Here is a 24,057-nt window from a genome sequence, read left to right as displayed (position 1 = left end):
ATGGGCCCCTTCCAGTGGCTCAGCGGTAGGGCGGGCGTTTGCCTTGCACGCGGCTGACCCAGGATGGACGCCGGCTCGATGCCCGGCATCCCATAGGGCCGGCCCCCCAAGCCAGGAGCGCTTTCTGACCCCAGAGCGTCACCGGGTGTGGCCCCCCAAAAGAACCCCAAAATCCAGCACACTGAAGTAGTGCGATAAATTATTATATTTGTTCTATTATATTATAGTAACACAAACCGTCATAAGATGTGTTGATTCATAAAAATAAAAAATCCCCAAATTTGGGGCAAGTGGCCAACACAGGACGGCCCCCAGCTCCAAGCCTGGCATCCCATAGGGCCTGTCCCCGGAGCCTGCCAGGAGTGCCAGAGCGTCACTGGTGTGGCCTAAAAAGCAAAGGAAGGAAAACAAAGAAAGATGGAATCCTGCACAGTGGGGTCACGCACAGTTTGGGCACGCTCTGGGGCATCTGCTCAGCCCCTGGCACACCTCAGCCACTGCCTCACCCCCTGGGACCCCTGCTCTCAGGATGTTGGGCTGGACTTGAGACTCCCAGGCGCCTCTGACAGCCAACTCAGAGCCCAGAGGCCTCCCTCCCCCTCCCGGGCCCTGCCCCCCCCCCAGCCGCCTTCACACTCTCGCACCCAGGGGTGGGTGAAAAAGTTTACAGGAAACAGCGGAATTGAGTGACAGGTTCTGCTTTTGGGGCAACCAAAACGTCAAAAGTCACAGCGGCTTTGCCTCTTAGGGGAGGAAGTGGGGGAAGGGGAGAAGCAGCTACCCCAGAGGAAGGAGGGTAGGAGGGGCAGAGTGGGGTGCAGAGTGGGGGGTAGAGGGAAGGGCAAATGGGGTGCAGAGCAGGTTAGGGTGTGCTGGGCAGGTAAGTCTGGACACCCTGCTGAGCACCAGTGAGCATGGGAGAGAGGAAGTGGAGAGGAGAGAGGGAAGAGAGAGATGGCGGAGAGGGGCCAGAGAGATACAAAGTGGGTAGGGCATGTACCTTGCACGACTGACTCGGTTGCCATTCCTGGCATCCCATAGGGCTCCCCAACTCTGACAGGGGTGAATCTTGAACATAGAGCCAGGAGTAAGCCCTGAGTGCCACCGGGTGTGGCCCCAAAACAAAACAAAGATGCAGGCCGGAGTGATAGCATGGCAATAGGGCATTTGTTTGCCTTGCACGCAGCTGACTCAGGACAGACCTGGGTTCCATCCTGGGCATCACCCCATATGGTTCCCTGAGGCTGCCAGGAGGGATTCCTGAGTGCAGAGCCAGAAGTAACTCCTGAGTGGGGACCCTCTTTTCTATTCTACTTTGGTTCCTGCCCCATCTCAGACCCTCATCTTCCCAGTTCTTTTTTTTTTTTTTTTTTTTGGTTTTGGGCCACACCCAGTGGTACTCAGGGGTTACTCCTGGCTGTCTCTCAGAAATAGCTCCTGGCAGGCACGGGGGACCAAATGGGACACCGGGATTCGAACCAACCACCTTTGGTCCTGGATCGGCTGCTTGCAAGGCAAACGCCACTGTGCTTAGTATTTGGGTTCCCTGAGACACTTAACGGGGTGAGGAGGAGGAGGAGGAGGAGGAGGAGAAGGCTGGGGTCCCAAGACCAGCTCAGTGCTAACCATCTGCCCGAGCTGCAAAGACTGAAGCTCAGCACTGCTTATCAGTCCTGCATTCTCCCCAGTTTCCGGGGTGCAGAGGTGCAGAGAGAACAAAAGAGAACAATTTCCTTCTTGAACCTGCCGCCCTCCTCCCCCACTCACACAAGCCACCCAGAACCCCACACATCTCAATTTGGGGACTCAGGCCGGAGCAAGGGACGTCAGTCCTACCACTTTCGGACCCTTTTTGGAAACTAATCTCAGGAAAGGGCTGGAGCGATAGCACAACGGTAGAGCGTTTGCCTCGCACGTGACAACCCAGGAGGGTCCCGGGTTCAATCCCCGGCATCCCATGTGGTTCCATGAGCCTGACAGGAGCAATTTCTGAGTGGTCCAAAAACCGATAAATAAATAAATAAATAAATAAATAAATAAATAAATAAATAAATTCAGTAGGAGGCAGAGCAGTGGGACAAGTTTAATGGTGAATAAAGGGAGGAAGAAAAGAGAAGGGGGAGAGAATGCAGCAGAGGGGGGCTAGGAGTGTCCAGTCTCGGGAGATGCCAAGGCCGATGCCATGCAGTTGCGTCCTTCGCTCGGATGGTTCCCACTCTTTGCCCAGCTCTGCACCGTCTGTTCTGAGGGTGCTTCCCCAGGGAGTTGGAGCCAGTTGGGTGTCTCTGACCCTGCACTGGACCCTCACAGGGGACCCAACCCCTTGTGCTGGTCTGGATTTCTGCGCCTCTGGACTTCCTGGCTCCTAAGCTGGGTCCTTGTGTCAGAGACCTCCATGGCTTCAAGTTGATGCAGGCCTCACACTGTTTACCTCAAAGTCACATTAGCCAGGTCCCTCCATCTCCCTATCTGCAGAGAGGCTGCCCAGACCTCATTCTCGGGGGCCCTGAGCCCGTGTGGCCCCATCCTACAAGGTCCCCCACATCTGGGAATCTTCCCAGGGTCCCCCCTCCTCAGAGCACCATCCACTCCTCCCTTACCCCTCACCCTTGCTTGACTATTTCTGGGCAGACTTCAGCTCTCACGACGGCCCTGTCTGAAGCTTATGGCCCCAGGTCCAGTCTCCTATCTCCTCCCCTCTTCTCTCTTCTCCTCACCCCTTTCCACCCTTCCTCTCTTCTTCCCATCCTCCTCCTTCCTCCCCCTCCTCCCCCTGTGGAGGAGGATGGCTGAAATGTGGCTTCCTCTTCTCTTCCTGAGGCCCCAAGTCTCCATCTCCTGCTTCCTTTCCCCTGTAATCTCTTGCTTTGGGGCCACACCCAGCGGTGCTCAGAGCTACTCCTGGCCCAGTGCTCAGAGATCACTCCTGAGGGGCTGGAACCTAAGCTGGCTGGGTTCGAGGCCAAGTACCCGTTTTCAGGGTTTCTGTTCCTTTTTGTTTGTTAATTTTTGCACCATACCCGGCTGCACTCAGGAGGTACTCCAGGCTCTGTGCTCAGAAATCGCTCCTGGCAGGCTCAGGGGAACATTGGGATGCCGGAATTTGAACCAGGGTCTGTCCCAGACTGCATGCAAGGCAAACACCCTACCACTGTGCTATCTCTCCAGCCCTGTTTTCAGGTTTTCTTCTAATCAACCAGCCTTTAACTGGCAGTGGAGACTGTTGGGAGGTTGGCGATATTGCAATGTGAGACATGCACAGTTATCCTGAAGAGCACCGTCCAAGGCCTGTGAGTGGTCCAGGCTGGCTGGTTGCGGTCCCCTCCTGCCCCAGTGGGCGCCCCGGCCCCCAGCACTGCATGTTAGGGCAGAGGGCCTGGTTGGGCCCTTCCGGGGCGTCTGCACCACTCGCCCACCGACCCTGCCCTTTGGTCTTAGGCCATCACCCTCTGCTGCCCTGGTCACTTCCTTCCTCTGTGGGAAACTTGCTGCTTTCTGGGGTGCCTGATCCATCCCTCAAGCCACTCCCTGCCCTCTGGGGTACCCCATCCTTCCGGCCCCTGGGCTCCAGAAGTTTCTGCATGCGGTGGGGGTAGGGCCAGAGTCTGTCCCTACTGACCAGTCAAGGGTCGCTGAGTTTTCTCTCCTGATCCCTTGTTTCTCCCTTCTGTACTTCAGTCTACACCCCAGGCTAAGGCCACGTTTTGGCTCAGTGTCACCCACGCTCTCCCTCACTGACTGTGTCATCTGCACCAGGCTGGGTGTCGCAAGAGTCTGTTCGTCAGGTCCCGGGTAACTGTGCTCCGGACCCGCCAACCTGGGTCGGCTTATACGCGCCTGTGCTGGGAGGGACCCCACGGAAGAGCCCTCGGAGCGTCTATCCCGGGCACTGTCAGTGTGGCCGTGTGGACCCAGTGTGCTACAGAGTCTGAGGCCCATGTCCCTAAGCTGCCTTCCCCGTCCCTCCCTCTTCCTGTTAGCCCTCATCCCAGGGATCCATATCCACAGCCCCGGGTCCCAGTGGCACCTGCTGCCTGTCCACCCTATGCCTCTGTGTCCCCACCCTGGGCACTGGGTTTTCTTGGTTCTCAGCCCTCCCAGCCCCCTGCCTTGCCCTTCTGTTGGTTCTGAGAGTTTGTGTGGCTCATCGGGCCAGACCCAGCTGCTGTGGAAGTAGTGAGGGACACAGAGCGACAGGCCAGCACCTTCCTGTCCCTCATGCATGGTCCATGGTGTGAGCATGTGGGTGCGTGTGTGTGTGTGTGTGTGTGTGTGTGTGTGTGTGAGTGTGAGTGTGAGTGTGAGTGTGAGTGTGAGTGTGAAGGAAGAGGCTTCTAGATTCTCTTCCTGCCACTTCCCTGGAAGTGCCCACAGCCATCCCCCAGGTCATGTTAGTGGGTCCCGCACCCCCGTGTGAGCTTGTGCAACAGCAGTGACCCCAAACCCCGGGACCACTGTGACTCAGACAGGCAGACAGCGCCCGCCCCCATGTTTTCCACTTTGCCTGGTCGCCCAGAACTTTCCTTTTGTTTTCCTTAGTCACTAAACTGAAGGGGCCAGAGACACAGGACAAGGCACTGGCCTACACGCAGCCAACATGGGTTCAATTCCCAGCACCACAGAGGGTCCCCCGAACTCTGCTAGGAGTGATTCCTGAACACCTCTGGGTCAGGCCCAGAAACAAAGAAAATAGATTCACTCAGGGGCTGGAGAGATAGCACAGCGGTAGGGCGTTTGCCTTGCACGCAGCCAATCCAAGACAGATGGTGGTTCAAAACCCAGCATCCCTATGGTCTCCGAGTCTGCCAGGAGTGATTTCCAAATACAGAGTCAAGAATAACCCCTGAGTGTCGCCGGGTGTAACCCAAAACAAAACAAACAAACAAAAAATAACCAAAAAGTAAAATAGATTTGCTCGATAATCCGGGACATGCCGGCGTCTGACGGACTCTGGAGGGTCACCACAGACAGATCTGAGTCCAGTGACACTTCCTGTCGGGAATACAGCCTCATCCTGCCTTGGACGGGGCCACTCCTCTGTCCCCACAAATCCACCTCTGGTCTGTGCCCCTGGCTCCACTGCAGTCTCGCGGCGCTTGTCTGACGTGACTCTGGAGCTGCGGTGGGTTTCAGGCTACAGAGCTTTCAAGCAGTCAGTCACTGGAGAGTCAATAGGGGCTCTTTGCTACGAACCCTGATTTTTCTTTTTCAGATTTCGCACATTCAAAGGTGAGGGCTCTGGGGGCTGTGAAAAAGCACAGTGGGAAGTGTTTTTCTCACAGGTGGCCAACCTGGGTTTGATCCCTGGCATCCCATAGGGAGTGATTCCTGAGAGCAGAGTTGGAAGTAACCCCTGAGCATCACTGAGAGTGACCCAAAAACATAGATGATAGGTGGATGGATGGACAGACGCAGACAGACAGATGGGTAGGTTGATAGATAGATACATACATTCATACATAGACAAATGGATAGATAGATAAATAGACAGATAGGCAGATGATAGACACATGAATAGATAGATAAACAGACATATAGACAGATAGATAGACATATAAATAAATAGATAGATAGACAAACAGGTAGATAGATGATAGATAGATAGATAGATAGATAGATAGATAGATAGATAGATAGATAGATAGATAAAGGCAGACCGACAAAGAAGAGAGATGAATAAAGGTGTGTGTTCTGTTCCTCAGCTTGTCTGAAGCAGCTTTTCTCTGCTGGGCTCGTCCTTACAGGGGTCTCTAAAGGTCCTATTCAGGGTAGGGGCTTTGCTTTCTCTTTGCTTTTTTGTTGTCTTCATCTGGTTTTGGGGCCCCACCCAGCAGGACTCAGGGGTTACTCCTGGCTCTGTGCCCTGGGAGCACTCCTAGAGGAAGTGAAGGGACCCTCTAGGATGCCGGGGATCAGGCCCGGGTCAGCCCTGGGCAAGGCCAACACCACCTGCTGTGGCTCTTTCCCTCAGGACTGTCTGCTCTTGTGTAGCTTCCACAGAGAATGCTTATGTCTTTTGAAATTCCTTTCATGGCATTTGGAAGTATTTTTTTATAAGGATAATTTACTTTAATTAAAGAACATGTATCAGATTGTTAACATAATTCATTGTAATATCCTTGTTTCCAGATCAGTAGGAGCAAAAAAAAAAATATTAAAAAAAAAAAAGAAAAGGGGCCCGGAGAGATAGCACAGTGGCGTTTGCCTTGCAAGCAGCCAATCCAGGAACAAAGGTGGTTGGTTCGAATCCCGGTGTCCCATATGGTCCCCCGTGCCTGCCAGGAGCTATTTCTGAGCAGACAGCCAGGAGTAACCCCTGAGCACCACCGGGTGTGGCCCAAAAACCAAAAACCAAAACAAAACAAAACAAAAAAACCAACTTGAATGGTTAGACCATCCCACACTTCAAGTTTTCTTTTCTTTTCTTTCTTTTTGGATTTTGGGTCACACCCGGCGCTCAGGGGTTCCTCCTAGCTCCATGCTCAGAAATCGCCCCTGGCAGGCACGGGGGAGCATATGGGATGCCGGGATTCAAACCACCATCCTTCTGCATGCAAGGCAAACGCTTTACCTCCATGCTATCTCTCCGGCTCCACACTCCAAGTTTTCTTTTTTCCCAAATGCCAGGTTTCTAGCCCCTTCGACTGATGGGTCTGATGAAGCAGGGGAGCGGTGGAGAAATAATACCAAACAGTCAGAAAAGATATTCATTGGAATCAGCCTGCTTTTTGCCTCTCTCAGTCAAGTGCCCTCTCAGCCCCCAAAGCAAGACTTTCTCTCTTTATTCAAACCAACTCCCAAATACCTGGAGGGGGAAGGTCCAGTAAGATCCAAAAGTAATTATCCAAGGGTTTTTACATCTCAAAGGAAGAGGTTTAGGGAAATAGGAAGTTAGGAGAACACCTTTGTTTGAGGTGGATTGCTGGGTATTATCTTATATGCAGGACTTTATAAATCACAATGGTTTCAATAAAATGAAATTAAAAAGGAAAGAAAAGAGAAGGAAAAATTGGGGCTGGAGAGAGAGCACAGAGGAAGGGCATTCGCCTTGCACGTGGCCAACCCAGGACAAATCCTGTTCGATTCCCAGCATCCCATATGGTCCCCAGAGCCTGCCAGGAACGAATTATGAGTGCAGAGCCAGGAGTAACTCCCGAGTGCTGCCAGGTGTTCCACCTACCCACCCCGCAAAAAAGAGAGAGAGAGAGAGAGAGAGAGAGAGAGAGAGAGAGAGAGAGAGAGAGAGAGAGAGAGAGAGAGAGAGAAGGGAAAAAAAGGGAAGTACAGCAACAAGCAAATTTATGAAAATTACTGTATCTCCAATGGGGTAATGAAGTCACTGTCAGAAGGTTTAGTAAGTGCTTTCTGACCTTTATTTTTTTTCTTTCACTTCTTTTTTTTTTTCTTTTGGTGTTTGGTTTTGGGTCATACCCCAAGCATTCAGGGGTTACTCCTGGCTCTGCACTCAGGATCACCCCTGACAGGCTCAGGGGACTAGTTGAGATCCAGAGATGGAGTCCAGGTTGGCAAGCGCCTCCCCTCTGTGCTCTCACTCACGCCATATTTTCCTTAGGTTTGGAGTCCAGCAGGGCGAAGGGGTTACTGCTAAAACAACAGTTTGTTTCTATGATTTTGGAGAGTGGCTTTGGGCCCACTCCACAGTGCTCAGGGCTCACTCCAGATTCTGCTCAGGGGTCACTTCTGGGGTGGGTTCTCAAGTGAATATATGGGGTGCTAGGGATGGAACCAGGTCAACCATGTGCGGAACAAATTTCCCCACTGTGCTCTGCCTCCCGCCCTATTCGTCCTTGGCTTCTCAGACCCACCCAGCTGCCCTGAAGTGACATGCCTCTCGCATAGCGTCTGTGCACATGGGTGGTTCTGAGTGTGGGTGTGGGTGTATGTGCATTTGTGCTGCGTTGTGAGTGTGGGCATGTGTGTGTCGGTGGAAGGGAGCATGTGTGTTCATTGAAGGCAGCCTGTGTGTGCTGGCTGTAGATAGCACATTTGTGTTGGCTACAGGTAGCATATGTATTTTGGTTGAAGGCAGCGTGTGTGTTGATCGTATCCCTCTGAAGTGGTCAGCAGTGGGCAGGCCCAGCTTCTGCAAGTGGGTTCTAAGAGAATTGGTTGGGACCTACGGTCCTGCACTGTCCGTGCCCTTTATTAAGTGTCATTTGGTTTCTGTGGCTGGCCCTGGGTGCTCTGTGCTGGGCCTGGGTGCTTGCTCGTGCCAAGTGCTGTCCTGCCTTCCTCTGCTGGCAGAGCACAGTGGGGCACGGCGGGGGGTGTCTGTGGCTGCCGAGTGAGAGTGGTGGGCGTCGTGCTAGTCACTTAGGCTCCAGATGAGGCTCAGACTGACCCACACGTGTCACATTCCTGGTCCTCGCTGCCCACTCTGCCCTCCATACACACTGCCATGGTATAGCAGGCTCTGGCGGCCCCTGGGAAAGCCGTGATCTGTGCCCCTGACCTCTTCATCTCCTACGTGACCCCTGCCCCTTGCCCTCCCTCCTTGCCTCAGGTTGCGTCACTGAGCCAGGCTGGGAGATGCCAGCTGCCTCCCGGCCCCCTTCCTCTGCCCTGTCTGATGCTGGCTGCTCTCACAACCCAGTCCGGAGGCGGGGGAGCCCCAGACTGGGGGGATTGGCCACACGTTGTCTGAAGTAAAGCAGCAGCTTCCTCCTGGCCCGGGAAGAGGAACAGGCCAGCACTGCTGAGGCACCCGCCAGCCCGCCCAGACGGTGAGTGAGCCGGGGCTTGAGTCTGACAGTGGGGGACGGGGCTTGGGCCTGTCACCGGCTCCTTTCTTGCACACAGCAGGTGTAGCCGCTGAGTCCTGGGTGTGTGTGTGTGAGGGGGGGTCCTCTCGGCTGGACCAGGTTGTGGCCAATGTCAGAACAAGAAAGAGGCTGGGGACAGGCAGGACCCGGTGGGGGTCGAAGGGGCCCCAGTCCCTTCCTTTCCTCCTTATCTACTGCAGAAAAGCCTCCACCAGCCAGCTCTGGGGCAGCACCAAGTTTTAGAGGGAGGGGAGGGTGCTGAGGGCAGCCTGATGGTGGCCGTAGCATAAATTGGGGGGCTGCTGGGTGTTCAGTGCTCAAGACAGGGAGGACCCCAAACTCCAGGGGCTGAACTCATAAAATTTTGGAAACTGATCAAAACCCCATGTCCTACCAATGGGGCCACCTAGGACCATGCATTGATTCTATTTATATATCAGGAGGGTTCACACCGGCGGTGCTCAAGGCTGACTATTGCCTCTGCACTCAGGCCTTACTCCTGGCGGGGCTCAGTGGACTCCCTAGTGTGCCAGGAAAGGAACCCCTTTGGTCTTCTCTCCCACCCCTAAACTCTGACCTTTGATTGTCCATTTAAAGGGGCTCCATCTCTGCATCTCTGGCATGAACTGTCTGCACTGTTGTGAGAATTAGTGGGCCCCCAGCAAAGTCAGGCACGGGGACCCAGGAGTCTTATGCCAAAGTCCCTGGTCCAGCCCTCAGACGAGACTGGGGCCAGGCAGGGTTGGGACAGGCGGCCTGGTGAGCCCCCAAGTGGACACGCAGGCAGAAAGGGGAGCCGCGAGGGTCCCTACCCCTGGTGCTGCCCCCTGAGCCCCCTCATGAGTCCACCCTCATGCCAGAGTGCCACACCCCAGGGCCCTCTTCCCAGCAGACCACAGCACCCAGGCTGTGGGTGCAAATTCCGCCTTCCTCAAGAACCCCTGTTTAGTGCCGAAACCCCATTTCATCAGATATGAAGTCAGTTCCTGCTGCGCGCGTACACACACACACACACACACACACACACACACACACACACACACACACACAGCCCTCTCCCCCTCTCCCTCAAACCCTGCACTCAGGGCAGAGGCACCTCAGAACTTCCAGGAGGAAAGTGGGGGGTGCTGGCCCCAAAGTGCTGTCAGGGTCAGAGGTCCCTGCTCTTTCCATGGGGTGCCCCAGGTCCGGCAGGCAAGGTGTTCGCTGGGGCCTCAGGGGCCCTGCCTGTGCTCAGGAGATGCCCCTGCCTGGGGCCTGGGCAGGGCTGGGAGCTGGTCACCCCCCGCGGAGGACCCGAGGACCAGGCCAGGGCTAGGGGCTCAGCCAGCCAGAAACCCCTTCCTGGGCAGCCTACCTGCCCTCCTGCCCGGCTGTCTTACCCTGGCTCTGTGCCTTGCTCTGCCTTGTGCCCAGGCCCCGCCCTCGACAGCCCAGAGGCTGGGGTGTGCAGTGCCGGCAGAGGGCGTCCTTGCAGGGCCGAGGTTGAGGGCACAGCAGCATCTTCGCTGACCCCCGAGCCCTGAGTGGGGACCTGGCTTGCCCACGGCCTGTGCGGGAGAGCCCTTCGCAGCGCCTGGAGTGCTGAGGCTCCCTGAAGGAACAGGAGGAAGTGTGTGGGCAGGCTCACCGGCATGTGTGTCTACGTGTGTGCGCCCTGTGAATGCAGCGCGTCCTCATATGTGTGTGCCTGCACGCACATGTCCTACATGGATGCATGTCCTCGTGTGTCCACGCGTGTCCACGCGCATGTCCCTGTGTGTGTACCCCCATGCATTCCATGTGTGTTCATGCGATGTGTTCCTTGGTGTCCATACAGGTGTCCCTGTGTGTCCCGTACATGTGTGCCTGTGTCCACATGTCCATGCATACCCGTGTACCGCTCCTGTGTGACATGCATGTATGTTCATTTGCATGAGCTCATGTGTTATGTCTGTGTGTGCGCATGTCCACTCACACACGCACTCATATGTGTCTGTGCGTGATGTGTCCCCGGGCCTGCACGTGCATGCCTATGAGCGGAAAGTTCAGGCATGAGCATTGTGCTCCTCTTTGTGTGTGCACATGCCAAGTGCACGCATGTGCCTTTTATCCTGTGTGTACAGATCTTTATGCTTTGTCCATACACAAACATATTGCGGCCCTGGGGCTTCAACACAGAAGTGTGCACATTCTACGTGGTGAGCTTTGTGTGTGTGACCACTGGAGGTGTCAGTAAGCACCCTCTGGCGAGCTCCAGGGATCCACTCGTGGAATGTGGGGGGCCCAGGACAAGAAACCCGGGCTCGATGGCAAATCTCGAGGCACCTGTGTGTGGCTGGGATGGCTCCCTCATGGTCAGCTCTGTGTCCTGCGATGAGGCATCAGGGTTATGCAGAGGCTGGAGGGGTCGTGCTCCAAAGGATTCAGTGCCTGTAAAGTGCGGAGGGGAACCCGACAGAACCCGGGCATGTTCCCTGCTGGCACCGTGTGGGGGTCCCAGGAGTGAACCCCTCACTCTGGCTTCTGTCGGTCGCAGAAGTCAGGACAGAACTGGGTTCTGCTGTGGCCCTAAGCAGAGCCCCTCTTCTGGGCGGCTGCTCCAGTCAGAGGGTGGCTCTGAGAGCTCAGCGACCCTCTGCGCCCTCCCGGCTGCACACACATACACCCCCACCCCACGCGACTCTGGGTCTCCGCCCAAGTCCATAACTGGGCGTCCTCCCTGCAGGTCCTCATGTACCGCCCCCTGCTACATGTCCTGGTGGCCCTGCTGGCCTTAAAGTCTGGTAAGTTTTGGGGACAGCTCCAGCCACCGGTGGGCCTGGGTCTGGGGAGAACCTCGGCCTGTCAGACCTGCCCCTCCCTCACACCCCCCCAACAGTCCTCCTCCAGGAATGCGCCAAGTACAAGGCCAGCACCTGCCGGGAATGCGTGGAGTCGGGGCCTGGCTGCGCCTGGTGCCAGAAGCTGGTGAGAGCCAACGCCTGCTGCCCCCTCCCTCAGCCGCGCTGCCCTGCCTCTCTGCCCCTTCACTCCTGTCTGTGGTGGGAGGCCACTCCACGCACACGCACGCACCCTCCCAGGCACAGGCACACACATTCATCCACACACACCTGCGCACGCAATGCGACCTACACACATGCATGCCGGCAGGTGATGCACACAGATGCAACAAACATGCGTGCACACACACAGATCTACACATACATCTATCAGATCTACATGGACATCTTTCTACACACCAACATGCACAAACGCACAGGCATGCAGGCATCTGTTGACACAGACATGCTTACACATACAGGCATGAAAATATAGACAGGCATACAGGCGCACAGCTGCTTATGCCAACCTGCCTTACAGAACTGTGGGAGAGGCTAGTACATGTGGGAGGTGCCAGGCACAGTGGGAGGAGTCAGATGCGGTGGGAGGGGCCAATTGTTATGGGTGGAGCCAGTGCTGTGGGAGGAGTCAGGCATTGCGGGAGGGGGCTGTGATGTGGGAGGGAGGAGCCAGGCTATATGCTGGCCAGGTACCTAGGTACCTAGGCAGGACTTAGGCCCTTGCCAAGACCAGCTCCTGACCATGCCCTCTGCCCAGTCTCCCTCTCCTTCCCTTTCTCTATAGGGTCCCGGGGACTTTCGGGGGGACAGAGGTGACCTGTACTTTCCTTGCTATGATGCCAGCGCCTGGCGGGACCCGGCTAGGATCCCTGTGTCTGGCACATGTTTTCTCAGTGGGGACCTGTGAGGGGCCAGAGACGCTGCTCCAGTTAGTGACTCTGTGCCCCACCCCCCAGGGACCTCTGACCCTATCTTGGGTCACCGTGTCCTCACGTTCCCCAGAACTTCACAGCACCCGGGGAACCTGACTCTGTCCGCTGCGACACGCGGGAGCAGCTGAGGCTGAAGGAATGCCCCCCTGACGACATCATAAACCCCACCAGCCTGGCCGAGCCCCAGGAGGACCGGGAGCAGGGCCAGAAGCAGCTGTTCCCGTCCAGGGTGACGCTGTACCTGAGGCCAGGTACGATCTGGAGAGGGCCCCCGCTCTGGGCTGCCTCTGGGGAGGACGAGGACCCCGGGGCCAGTGGGTTCAGCCCAGATGTGCTCCCGGCCCTCAGGGCACCCACAGTCGCTCCTTCAGCTGCTGTCTGGGCCCTTGGAGCCCTGTGACCTAATTCCCACACCTGGGAGCATTCTTCGGAACCCCAACTCACACACACACCATGGCACTCACATGCTCTCTTGTACTTACACATACACCTTTTCAGCGACATTCACCCCACACGTAGTCACGTTCGCACACTCACAGACACACCCTCACCCTCATAAACACACAGTCCCACGCACGCTCTTGTTCACACACATTCAGACCCTGGTCTGCACACATCCACTCACATCCAGCCACACTCACATACATTCACCTCACACGCACATCGTACACACGAACAGTCACCTCTCCAATGCTTTCGTACATGCACTCTCTGGCACGGACACGCACATTCACATTCTCCCAGGCCCTCAGTCACACACAATCATTTACACATAGCCATGCAGACACAGTCTCACACAGTCATGTACGCACATTCATACCCACACTCCCACACATCCTCACAATCTTACATGCTCACACACATATGACCAAAAGTGGCAGAAGAAAGGTATTGATGTCGCCTACAGCCAGCCTGAGGGCCGAGTGAACCTGTTTGAACCAGTTGCAACCTGGCCCCCTGTGGCGGGCCCTTTGAGGGAGTGGTAGGGCCCACGCCTTAGAGCCACCCAGGTCCCCATCCTGTCCTGCCCCGTCCCTTTGGCCCTGTCCTCCTGTCTCATTCCCTGACCCAACCCCGTCCTGCCTCATGCCCAGGAAGTGTGCCTGGGGTCACACCGGGGAGGACACCATGGCTACCCTTGCTCCTCCCGGCTCATCTCCCTCCTCCCTGGGGTACCTGAGCACCTGCCGTGTGCACCCACAGAGCTGCGGGCAGAATGTGGCTTCAAACGTAGGGGTCACCGAGAACAGAAACGAGAGGCTGGTGGGCTGAGGCTCCAGTGGGCCTCGGGGGCCATGACCCCGAGTCAGCTGCCGAATCCACGCAGGCCAGGCCGCGACCTTCAACGTGACATTCCGGCGAGCTCGGGGCTACCCCATCGACCTGTACTACCTGATGGACCTGTCCTACTCCATGCTGGATGACCTCAGGAACGTGAAGAAGCTGGGGGCTGACCTGTTGCGGGCACTCAACGACATCACCGAGTCGGGCCGCATCGGTGAGCGGCTGCGGGCACCCGCTGGGCACCCACCAGACACACCCGGCTGGGGCTCCCAACCACTCACCCACCGCCTCCCTCAGGCTTCGGCTCTTTTGTGGACAAGACGGTGCTCCCCTTCGTGAACACGCACCCCGAGAAACTGAAGAACCCCTGCCCCAGCAAGGAGGAGGCCTGCCAGCCGCCCTTTGCCTTCAGGCACGTGCTGAAGCTCACCAGCGACGCTGGGCAGTTTCAGGCCGAGGTGGGCAAGCAGCGCATCTCCGGCAACCTCGACGCCCCCGAGGGTGGGCTGGATGCCATGATGCAAGTGGCCGCCTGCCCGGTAAGTGCCACCCACTAGCTTCTCACAGCCACGCCCGGGGGAAGGGACACCCATCGCCCACTGACCTCACTCCCGGGAGCCCCTTAAGCAAATCTAATACCTAAACGTGTGCAAAGATTGAGGCCTGAGCGAGAGCACTGCTGGGAGGGCGTCTGCCTTGCATGCAGCCAACTCAGGTTAGATCCCGAGCATCCCATAGGATCCCCTGAGCCTGATTCCTGAGCCAGAGCCAGAAGTAACCCCTGAGTGCTACCCGGTGTGGCCCCAAAACCAAATCAAAACAAATCAGAAATCAAACCAGAAAGTGCAAAGGAGGCTGAAATGAATGTATCCCAAGGCTAGAGCCATGGTACAGCCGGTAGGAAGCCTGACTTGCACCCAGAGGACTGGGTTCGACCCCAAAGGGCCCTTGAGCGAAGTCAGGAGTGATCCTTGAGTACAAAGCCAGGAGTTAGGCGTGAGCACGGCCGGGTGTGGCCGCCTCCCAAGCATAAGCTTGTCCCTGGCCCTCCAAGAAGGGGGTCCCTCTGCTTAGTGGCTGGTCATGGGGCCTATAGCTGGCAAGGCCCCGCCCACATGTCCCCCACTCAATCATGCCCTGTTATTCTGCCACCTCCCATTGGCCCTGCCCCATCCTAGGCCATATCCTGGATTCGCCTATAGTATTGACCCTGCCACCTTGCTCATTGGCTCCGCCGTAGCCCCGCCCCGTTGTGCTGGCTCCGCCCCACCCATCCCAGTCATGTGTGTTGGCCCTGCCCCATTGCATTGGCCACACCCTGGGTATTAGCCCCACCCTGTCCAACCCTTTAACTGGCTCTGCCCCATCATTTGGCCACACCCCTGAACATTGATTTCCCCCCCCCAGCCCCTTCGCACAGCATTGGCCCCGCCCCCTGCACCTTGGCCCAGCTGTAGCCCCACCCCATCGTGTGTGTGTGTCCCCCCCCCCTCCGCCACTCACCACCACCACACCTGCTGCCCTGAGACCCAGTTCAGTGACCCATCAAGCCTGTGTTCACTGCGTCCATGTGCTCTTTCCAGTCTTTCCTCATCCCTTCCCTTCCCGGCTGCCTCTGTACTGGCCGTCCCCCTGCGTGCCCTGGGTCCAACTTCCCCCAGTTTGAACCGGGGTGGGGGGGCCCTATCTGCCAGTTTCCCTTCCTCTGCTGGGAATGAATATGTCTCACGTTCTGGGTCACAGATCACTCACAGGTCTGGGTCCTGCTGAGCTCAGCGGGTCTGCGTGAGCAGCGTGAGGGCAGCGAGGTGGCCCTTGGGCAGCCTCCCTGCCTGGACGGCCCCTAGTGCCTGGAGATCACTGGGTTGGGGAGTCGGAGGACTGGGCACTGAGGGAGAAGATGGGCTGGGCATGGGGAGTCAGCGGGTGGTCCTGGCCCTGCAGGAGGAGATCGGCTGGCGCAATGTCACGCGACTGCTGGTATTTGCCACGGACGACGGCTTCCACTTTGCTGGGGACGGGAAGCTGGGGGCCATCCTGACGCCCAACGACGGGCTGTGCCACTTGGAAGACAACCTGTACAAGCAGAGCAATGAGTTTGTGAGTGCCTGGCCCACACCCAGATCACCCCGCAGCACCTCCCCACAGGCAGGCCCACACCGGGTTCTCCTACCCACCCTGCCGGGCCCAGGCCTGAGAGCAGCTTCCTGATGAAGGGGGAACCAGCCCATCTTTCTTTCCTCTGCTCCTGAGTGTACCCCTTAGGGGCTCCCTCTGGTCTCAGAGGCAGTTGGGGCAGGAAGTTCCTTCTGGGTGTTGACCCAAAGTCAGTGTTGGAGCTGTGGGTCAGGCGAGTACTTCGGGATCACGAGGTTTCACCCCAGGGGTCAGTCAGGGTCTGCCTCGCCCCGCCCAAGCTCACTCCAGAGCGAGCCGCAGGTGCCCACCCCTGCCCTTCCCGCTGGCCCACATGCTGGGATGGGCCTGGTGAGAGGGGAGGCACAGACACCCAAGCTGTCCCCTCAGGACTACCCGTCGCTGGGCCAGTTGGCACACAAACTGGCTGAGAGCAACATCCAGCCCATCTTCGCCGTCACCAAGCGGATGGTACCGACCTACGAGGTACATGATGGCACGGGGCCGCACCAGGCTGGGCAGTCACAGAGCACAGCCTTAGGAGCCTGGGCGGGTGGCCGGGGGCCTGCTAAGGTGGGCAAGACCATAGGGCAGGTGCACAAATGGGGGAGAGCTGGACAGACAGTGGGGGACCCAGGGGGGCTCTGGAGGAAGTAGAGAGTTTCTGGAGAGTTCTGAGTTACAGAGCACCTCTGCATGGAGAGTCCTCCACCCCCCTTGCACTGGGCAGGGTGTGCTCCCAGCAGCGGGAGGTGCTCTGGGGTCCAAGGAAGGGCTGGACACAGTTATCGTAACCATGGCACCTTTGCCACAGAAACTCACGAAGATCATCCCCAAGTCTGCTGTGGGGGAGCTGTCGGATGATTCCAGCAATGTGGTCCAGCTCATCAAGAATGCCTACAACGTGAGGGGCGAGGGAGCAGAGGGCCTGCACGGGAGGGACAGTGGGGCCCCCAGAGGCCTACACACGGGGCGGCTTGCTGAACGCTTGCCTGGTCTATCCATAGGAACTCTCCTCTCGAGTCTTCCTGGAAAACAGTGCCCTGTCCAGTGCCCTGAGGGTCACCTATGACTCTTTCTGCAGCAAAGGGGATCCCAAGCTGGACCAGCCTCGGGGGGACTGCGAAGGGGTCCAGATCAACGTCCCGGTAAGCTGCCCACCCACCTTCTGGAAGTTTCTGAGGGCCCTGTCCACACTGACTTCTAGTTGGCCTGTATGGCCTCCCAGGACACAGTGGGTCACGCTGAGCAGCCCTTGTCCCCTCCCTTCTTGCCAACGCATTTCACACATGCCAGCATTTCTTTTTTTTTTTTTTTTTTCCTTTTTTGTTTTTGTTTTTTGGGTCACACCCGACAATGCTCAGGGTTTACTCCTGGCTCTGAGATCAGAAATCGCTCTTGGCCAGCTCGGGGGACCCTATGGGATGCTGGGGTTCAAACCACCGCCTGTCCCGGATCAGCTGGCTGCGTGCAAGGCAAATGCCCTACTGCTGTGTTATCTCTCTGGGCCACGTGGCATTTCTGAGCCCCGTTTCAGGAGAACTCGGCTGACTGCAGGCATAGTCGCCTACATAGTCACCTGGCTCTGCCTTGCCCTCAGCTCCCACACCGCCCCTTGGCAGCCAGACTGTGGGATCATAGTCCAGCCTTGTGCCGGCTCTGTGGGCAGAATCTCCACAGAGTGGTCCCCCCAAATCTCCATGCAGAAAACAAGTAGAGGGGCCATAGCAATAGCACAGTGGGGAAGGCCATTTGCCTTCACGTGGCCGACCCAGGTTCGAGCCCCAGCATCCCATAGGGTCCCCCAAGAGTGCCAGGAGTGATTCCTGAGCACAAAACTGGGAGTCACCCCTGAGCACAACCAGGTGTGACCCACCCACGAGAAGGCTGCCACCGAGTGTTCATGTTTGGGGGATCCCCTCAGGAGACCCCGGGCCTATGTTGTACAAGCATCTCCCATTTGCTCTGGCCGAGGTCGTACAAGGTGTCTGGAATCACTTCCTTCTTTCTCTGTCCTTCAGACAGGCAGGCGCCCACTGTGGGACCCACAGGCTTTCTTCCCCTGGGGTCCTCGAGGCTGCACATCAGGGATCCAGGGCACCATGCCAGGCACCACCTGCTCTGTTCTTTATAAAGTGGCTCCGAATGATTCCAGGCCACGCCAGGAATCTGCACTTAAAGTCCATGCTAGGGACCAGAGTGATAGTACACCAGTAGGGTGTTTGTTTGCCTTGCCTACTGCTGACCCGGGAACAGCCTGGGTTTGATCCTCAGCATCCCATATGGTCTCCAGAGCCTGCCAGGAGCGATTTCTGAGTGCAGAGCCAGGAGGAACCCCTGAATGCCACTTGGTGTTCCCCCCACAAAAAAAAATAAAATAAAATAAAATAATGTCCATACTAGTGGCAGTCCCCAAGCACAGAGCCAGCAGTTGTAGCTCCTGATCCCTGAAAAAGGAAAGGGAAAAAAGAGAGATAGCATAGCATGCGGGGCGCGCCGGCCTTGCACAGGGCCCACCCGGGTTCCAGGCCTCAACACCCCAGCCTTGAGCCCCACTGGCCCTCACTGGCCCTCACCTCGCATCGCCCTCCCAAGTCCTGGGTCCCATGGTCAGCGCCACCGGGACAGTCCTGGCGGGCACCAGGAGGGGCAGGGCCATGGAGGGGACCCGGCGCCGCCGTGACCGGAGCCCCTCTGTCCAGATCACCTTCCAGGTGAAGGTCACAGCCTCGGAGTGTGTGTCCGAGCAGTCGTTCGTCATCCGCGCGCTGGGCTTCACCGACACAGTGACCGTGCGGGTCCTGTCCCAGTGCGAGTGCCGCTGCCTGGACAGGAGCCGCGACCGCCACCTGTGCAGGGACAAGGGCTTCATGGAGTGCGGCGTGTGCAGGTGCGGGCCGGCCGGGTGGACAGGGCAGGTGCCCCAGAGCCCCGAAAGTCCTCGCGGCCACCGCGTCGTGTCCTCGCCAGGTGTGACGAGGGCTTCATCGGCCAGACCTGCGAGTGCAAGACGCAGGGCCGCAGCAGCCAGGAGCTGGAGAGCCGCTGCCGCAAGGACAACAGCTCGGTGGTGTGCTCGGGGCTGGGCGACTGCGTGTGCGGGCAGTGCGTGTGCCACGCCAGCGACGTGCCCGAGCGCCGGGTGTACGGGCAGTTCTGCGAGTGCGACAACTTCAACTGCGAGCGCTACAAGGGCCAAGTGTGCGGGGGCGCAGGTGCCTGGCAGGGCGGGCCGGGCTGGGGCAGGGACAGGACGGCGGGGGCCAGAAAGCGTCGTGTGGGCGTGGCAACGTGTGGGCGTGGCGGCGGGCAGGGAAAGGATTGGGTGGGATCGCGTGGGCGTGGCGGCGGGCAGGGAAAGGATTGGTGGGGATCGTGTGGGCGCGGCTGTGGGCGTGGCGCGGGCAAGGCGGGGAAGGGCTGGGCGGCGAGCGGTGTGGGCGTGGCGGTGGGCGTGGCGCAACATGTGGGCGTGGCAATGCGAGGGGCATGTCGGAAAGTGGGCGTGACAGTAGGTGGCACCTGGGTGGGCTGGAGCGGTGTGTGGGCGTGGCTCCGGGAGGGAAGGGGCGGGGCGGGGCCTCCAGGTGGGCGAGGTGTGGGCGGGCGTGCTGGGGGTTCCGGACCGTGCTGGGCAGCGAGCGGCGCGGATGGCCATGCCCGGGGTGCAGCCCCGGGGGCCCAGGGACCCACCAGGCTCCCCTCCCGCCCCCGTCCAGAGCGCGGCCTCTGCTTCTGCGGCCAGTGCCAGTGCAAGGAGGGCTTCGAGGGCTCGGCCTGCCAGTGCACCACGTCCACCCAGGGCTGCGTGGACGGCAGCGGCAGCGGCGCGGTGTGCAGCGGCCGGGGCAGGTGCGAGTGCAACGTCTGCAAGTGCGACGCGGGCTACCAGCCGCTCTTCTGCAGGGACTGTCCGGGCTGCCCCTCGCCCTGCCCGCGATTCGCGTGAGTGTCCGCCTGCCCACCTGCACCCGGCTCTGCCCCTCGCGCCTGCACCCTCTGCCCTCCACACGCACACACCCCTTGCACCTCCTGCCCTCCACACGCACACACCCCTTGCACGCCACCTCCTGTTGCGCCTCAGCGTGCCGGGCCAGCCCCAACCACTCCGAGCACTTGCCTTGAGCCCTCCCCCTGTGTGTGGAAGTAATAATGACATGAGTAAGAGCCCTTGAGGGTTATAGATGCTGGTGGATGGATGGCGAGGCCTTTCTCGGACAGTCCGGGCCAGGCGTGAGCCTTCCCTTCCAGGGCTCAGGCTTCAGGGTAGCGGCGAGGAAATGATCCACAAGCAGGCAGGTTTCAGGGGACTTGAAGCTTTTTATCAATAATACGCCTTAGCCACCACGTGTGGCTTCTAAGCTTACCTTTAAGCAGGGCTCTCTAAGCAGCCCTGCACCTCAACCTGTTTCTGCTCTCTCTCTCTGTCTCTCTCTCTCTCTCTCTGTCTCTCTCTCTCTCTCTCTCTCTTTTTTTTTTTTTTTTTTTTTGGTTTTTGGGCCACACCCGGCGGTGCTCAGGGGTTCCTCCTGGCTATCTGCTCAGAAATAGCTCCTGGCAGGCACGGGGGACCATATGGGACACCGGGATTCGAACCAACCACCTTTGGTCCTGGATCGGCTGCTTGCCAGGCAAACGCCGCTGTGCTATCTCTCCGGGCCCTCTCTCTCTGTCTCTCTCTCTCTGTCTCTCTCTCTCTGTCTCTCTCTCTCCCTCCTTCCCTTCCTAGGCTTCTTCTGCTGAATCCTTTTGTTCCCTTCCATAGACCCCTCCCAGAAGTGGGCTGGTCTGACCAACAGGTGATATTAGGATTTTTCCCTGGGAGGGGTGACATGCATCCACCTGCCCACAGCTCGTGTGCCGAGTGCCTGCGTTTCGAGAAGGGCCCGCTGGCCAAGAACTGCAGCAAGGCGTGTGCAGGGGTGCAGCTTTGGAACATAACGGGCTCGGGACGCCGCTGCAAGGAGCAGGACTCGGAGGGCTGCTGGCTGAACTACACCATGTATATGCGGGATGGCCGCGAGCTGTACTATATGCAGGTGGATGACAACCGCGGTGAGTGAGTGGGGCCGGTGTCACAGAAAACCTGTCCTCGCCCTGCCTCCCAGGCACCTTTTCCTGTTCCTCGGTGGGTCAAGCTCAGTGTTTCCAGGTCCCCAAGGCCCGCCGAGGTCTCACCCCTCAGTGAGGACAGGCTGGTGCCCCCATGGCGAGGGAGCTGCTGCAGGGTCACCATATCCCAGAGGAATGGAGACCTGCCCAGGGGCCTCGTGGATGGGACCAGAGGCTGATCCTGAGCAGCGCTGTATGGCTGTAGGGGACACACCACAAGGCAACTGTCCTGGTCTTTGGGGAGACTATGGAGTGGGAGGAGACCCCTCACTGTGCTTCAAGGAACTGGGCATGAAGAATGGAAGGGGGACAGAGAGGGGACAGGGTGTGAGTGACACAGGAACAGGACATAGTAAAGGGACACAGCAGAGACAGGTGGGGAACACAGAAAAGGGCATAAGAGGTGGGTTCTGGGGCACAGGACAAAATGCTCGGGGACAAGACAGACTGCTGGGGGACAGGAGGCTTGTCCATAGCCTGGTTCGGGTCAAGGGCATGGGAGCAGGCTCAGGAATCGTGGTGGACCTGGGAGTCCAGTGCACAAAGTGGGGTTAGAGGTCCCAGGGAGACTGAAAGTGAGCCTGGGGACCTTGGGAGCAAGTCATGTTTCAGAGTTTTCAGTGAAACTTTGGGTCAGGACTGGCGTCTAGGCAGCAGCACGAGATGGAGGAGTCAACTCACTTCTTTCTGCTGGGATTCTATGTGGCGGGGGTGCCCATGAGAGACCTCAGCCTAGCAGCTTCAGCTTGGGAAGCAGACGGAGCCTGGCAGGGCTGGAGAAGGAGGACCTGTCCTCACTTGAGTATCACCGTGTCACATGCTCATCGTGAGGGCGTCACGGGCCCAGGCTCACTCTGTCTCACCTGACCTCCCTCCACCCCGCAGAGTGTCCAAAGGGCCCGAATGTGGCGGCCATTGTGGGGGGCACCTTGGCGGGGGTGGTGCTCATAGGACTCCTCCTGCTGGTCATCTGGAAAGTGTTGACACAGATCAGTGACCTGCGCGAGTACCGGCGCTTCGAGAAGGAGAAGCTCAAGTCCCAGTGGAACAACGTAAGGCCACGGGGGGCGGGGGGCAGGGGAAGAGCCATACCAGGGCTCCTCTCAGCAAAGGTGCCCTCCTGCAGCCCTGCGCTGAGGCCTCTCTTATTTTCTCCCCAGGACAATCCCCTTTTCAAGAGTGCCACCACAACGGTTATGAATCCCAAGTTTGCGGAGAGCTAAGATCTGGTGATGACTTCCCCAGACCTAGCCATCTGCTGACGGGGACCCCTGGGCACTGGGTGTGTGTCCCGCCATCAGACTCCAGACGCTTGCTTTCTTCTAAAGAAATACATATGCCTCTTCCCCCAGGGACAGTTGCTGACACCCCTGAAATGCCACTTCAGCAGGGACACCTGGAGGAGGGCATGGAGGAAGGGACTCATGGGAGGCAGAGGGATGGGGTAACCCTGTCCTTATGAAGACAAGGGATCTGGCCTGTGCCCATGAGAATAAACCACCTCTGTGTGTAGGTCCCCACGCTGGGTCTCTTTTCTCTCCCTCTCTGGCCCTGCAGTCTGTGTGTTGTGGGTGGGCCAGCCTGGGGTGGGTCCGAGGGTGTGTGTGGGGGGGATCCAGGCCCCAAAGGGCCTGAGTGGTCTTCTGAGCAACTGGTCCTGAGAGCAGCCAGGCCAACAGGTCTGCGCCCACTTGCCGGTCCTGGGACTCTTCCAGGAAAGGGCAAGTTGGGTTCTGCATCCCAGGGGCTGCAGTGGGAGGTGAACAGGCAGCGCAGTCCCATTAAGGGGGCCACCTCAGGACTGGGGCCACAACACATAGGGAAGGGCGTTTGCCTCAAACTCTGCTAACCTGATTGAATCCCCAGCACTCCAAAGGGTCCCTCCAGTCCAGCAGGAGTGATCCCTGAGCACTAAGACACAAGCAAGCCCTGAGCATTACAGTGTGAACCAAAAACAAACAAAATGCACTTTTTGTAAAAGGGGTGTGGCTGGGGGTGAGGCGACAGCACAGTGGGGAGGGCATTTGCCTTACACGTGGCTGATGCAGTTAGATCCTGGCATTCCATATGATCCATGGAGCCTGCCAGGAATGATTCCTGAGTGCAGAGCCAGGACTAATCCCTAAGCACCACGGGGTGTGGCCCAGAAACCAACAAAAAATAAAAATAAAATAAGGGGCCGGAGAGATAGCATGGAGGTAAAACATTTGCCTTGCATGCAGAAGATCGGTGGTTCAAATCCCGGCATCCCATATGGTCCCCTTAGCCTGCCAGGAGTGATTTCTGAGCATAAGGCCAGGAGTAACCCCTGAGCGCTGCCGGGTGTGACCCAAAAATAAAATAAAATAATAAAATAAAATAAAATAAAAGGACCAGACCGACAGCATAGGGGAGAGGGCATTTGCCTGGCACATGGCTGACCTGGGCTCCATTCTTGGCATCCCATACAGTCCCCCAAGCATGCTAGGACTAATTCCTTCCTTCCTTCCTTCCTTCCTTCCTTCCTTCCTTCCTTCCTTCCTTCCTTCCTTCCTTCCTTCTCTTTCTTTCTTTTTCTCTTTCTTTTTCTCTTCCTTCCTTCCTTCCTTCCTTCCTTCCTTTCTCTCTTTCTCTTTCTCCCTCCCTCCCTCCCTTCCTTCTCTTTCTTTTTCTCTTCCTTCCTTCGTTCCTTCCTTCCTTCCTTCCTTCGTTCCTTCCTTCCTTCCTTTCTCTCTTTCTCTTTCTCCCTCCCTCCCTCCCTTCCTTCCTTCTCTTTCTTTCTTTTTCCCTTCCTTCCTTCCTTCCTTCCTTCCTTCCTTCCTTCCTTCCTTCCTTCCTTCCTTCCTTCCTTCCTTCCTTCCTTCCTTCCTTCCTTCCTTTCTTTCTCTTTCTCCCTCCCTCCCTCCCTCCCTCCCTCCCTCCCTCCCTCCCTCCCTCCCTTCCTTCCTTCCTTTTTCTTTCTTTCTCCCTTTCCCTTCCTTCCTTCCTTCGAAAATTTTGGGCCACACC

The 24,057-nt window shown here is 57.7% G+C and overlaps 1 protein-coding gene across 1 annotated transcript; it reads left to right on the top strand.

Annotated features, from left to right (window-relative positions):
- On the top strand, positions 1 to 22,410 carry ITGB2 (integrin subunit beta 2). The gene is made up of 20 exons (XM_049785635.1): positions 1 to 25; positions 3,757 to 3,891; positions 5,086 to 5,122; positions 5,213 to 5,229; positions 8,722 to 8,744; positions 11,491 to 11,548; positions 11,644 to 11,732; positions 12,608 to 12,788; positions 13,865 to 14,035; positions 14,119 to 14,360; positions 15,766 to 15,921; positions 16,348 to 16,443; positions 16,772 to 16,861; positions 16,965 to 17,105; positions 18,660 to 18,847; positions 18,928 to 19,172; positions 19,677 to 19,902; positions 20,810 to 21,012; positions 21,955 to 22,121; positions 22,230 to 22,410. The coding sequence occupies exons 1-20, from the start codon at positions 1 to 3 to the stop codon at positions 22,290 to 22,292; spliced, it is 2,553 nt and encodes an 850-aa protein (XP_049641592.1). The 3' UTR covers positions 22,293 to 22,410.
- Positions 22,411 to 24,057: the final 1,647 nt, after the last annotated feature.

This window comes from Suncus etruscus, chromosome 13 (assembly GCF_024139225.1).
Source record: "Suncus etruscus isolate mSunEtr1 chromosome 13, mSunEtr1.pri.cur, whole genome shotgun sequence".
NCBI classification, from domain to species: domain Eukaryota; kingdom Metazoa; phylum Chordata; class Mammalia; order Eulipotyphla; family Soricidae; genus Suncus; species Suncus etruscus.
The sequence above is the reverse complement of the archived record's forward strand: the minus strand, read 5'-3'. Positions and strand labels throughout refer to the sequence as shown.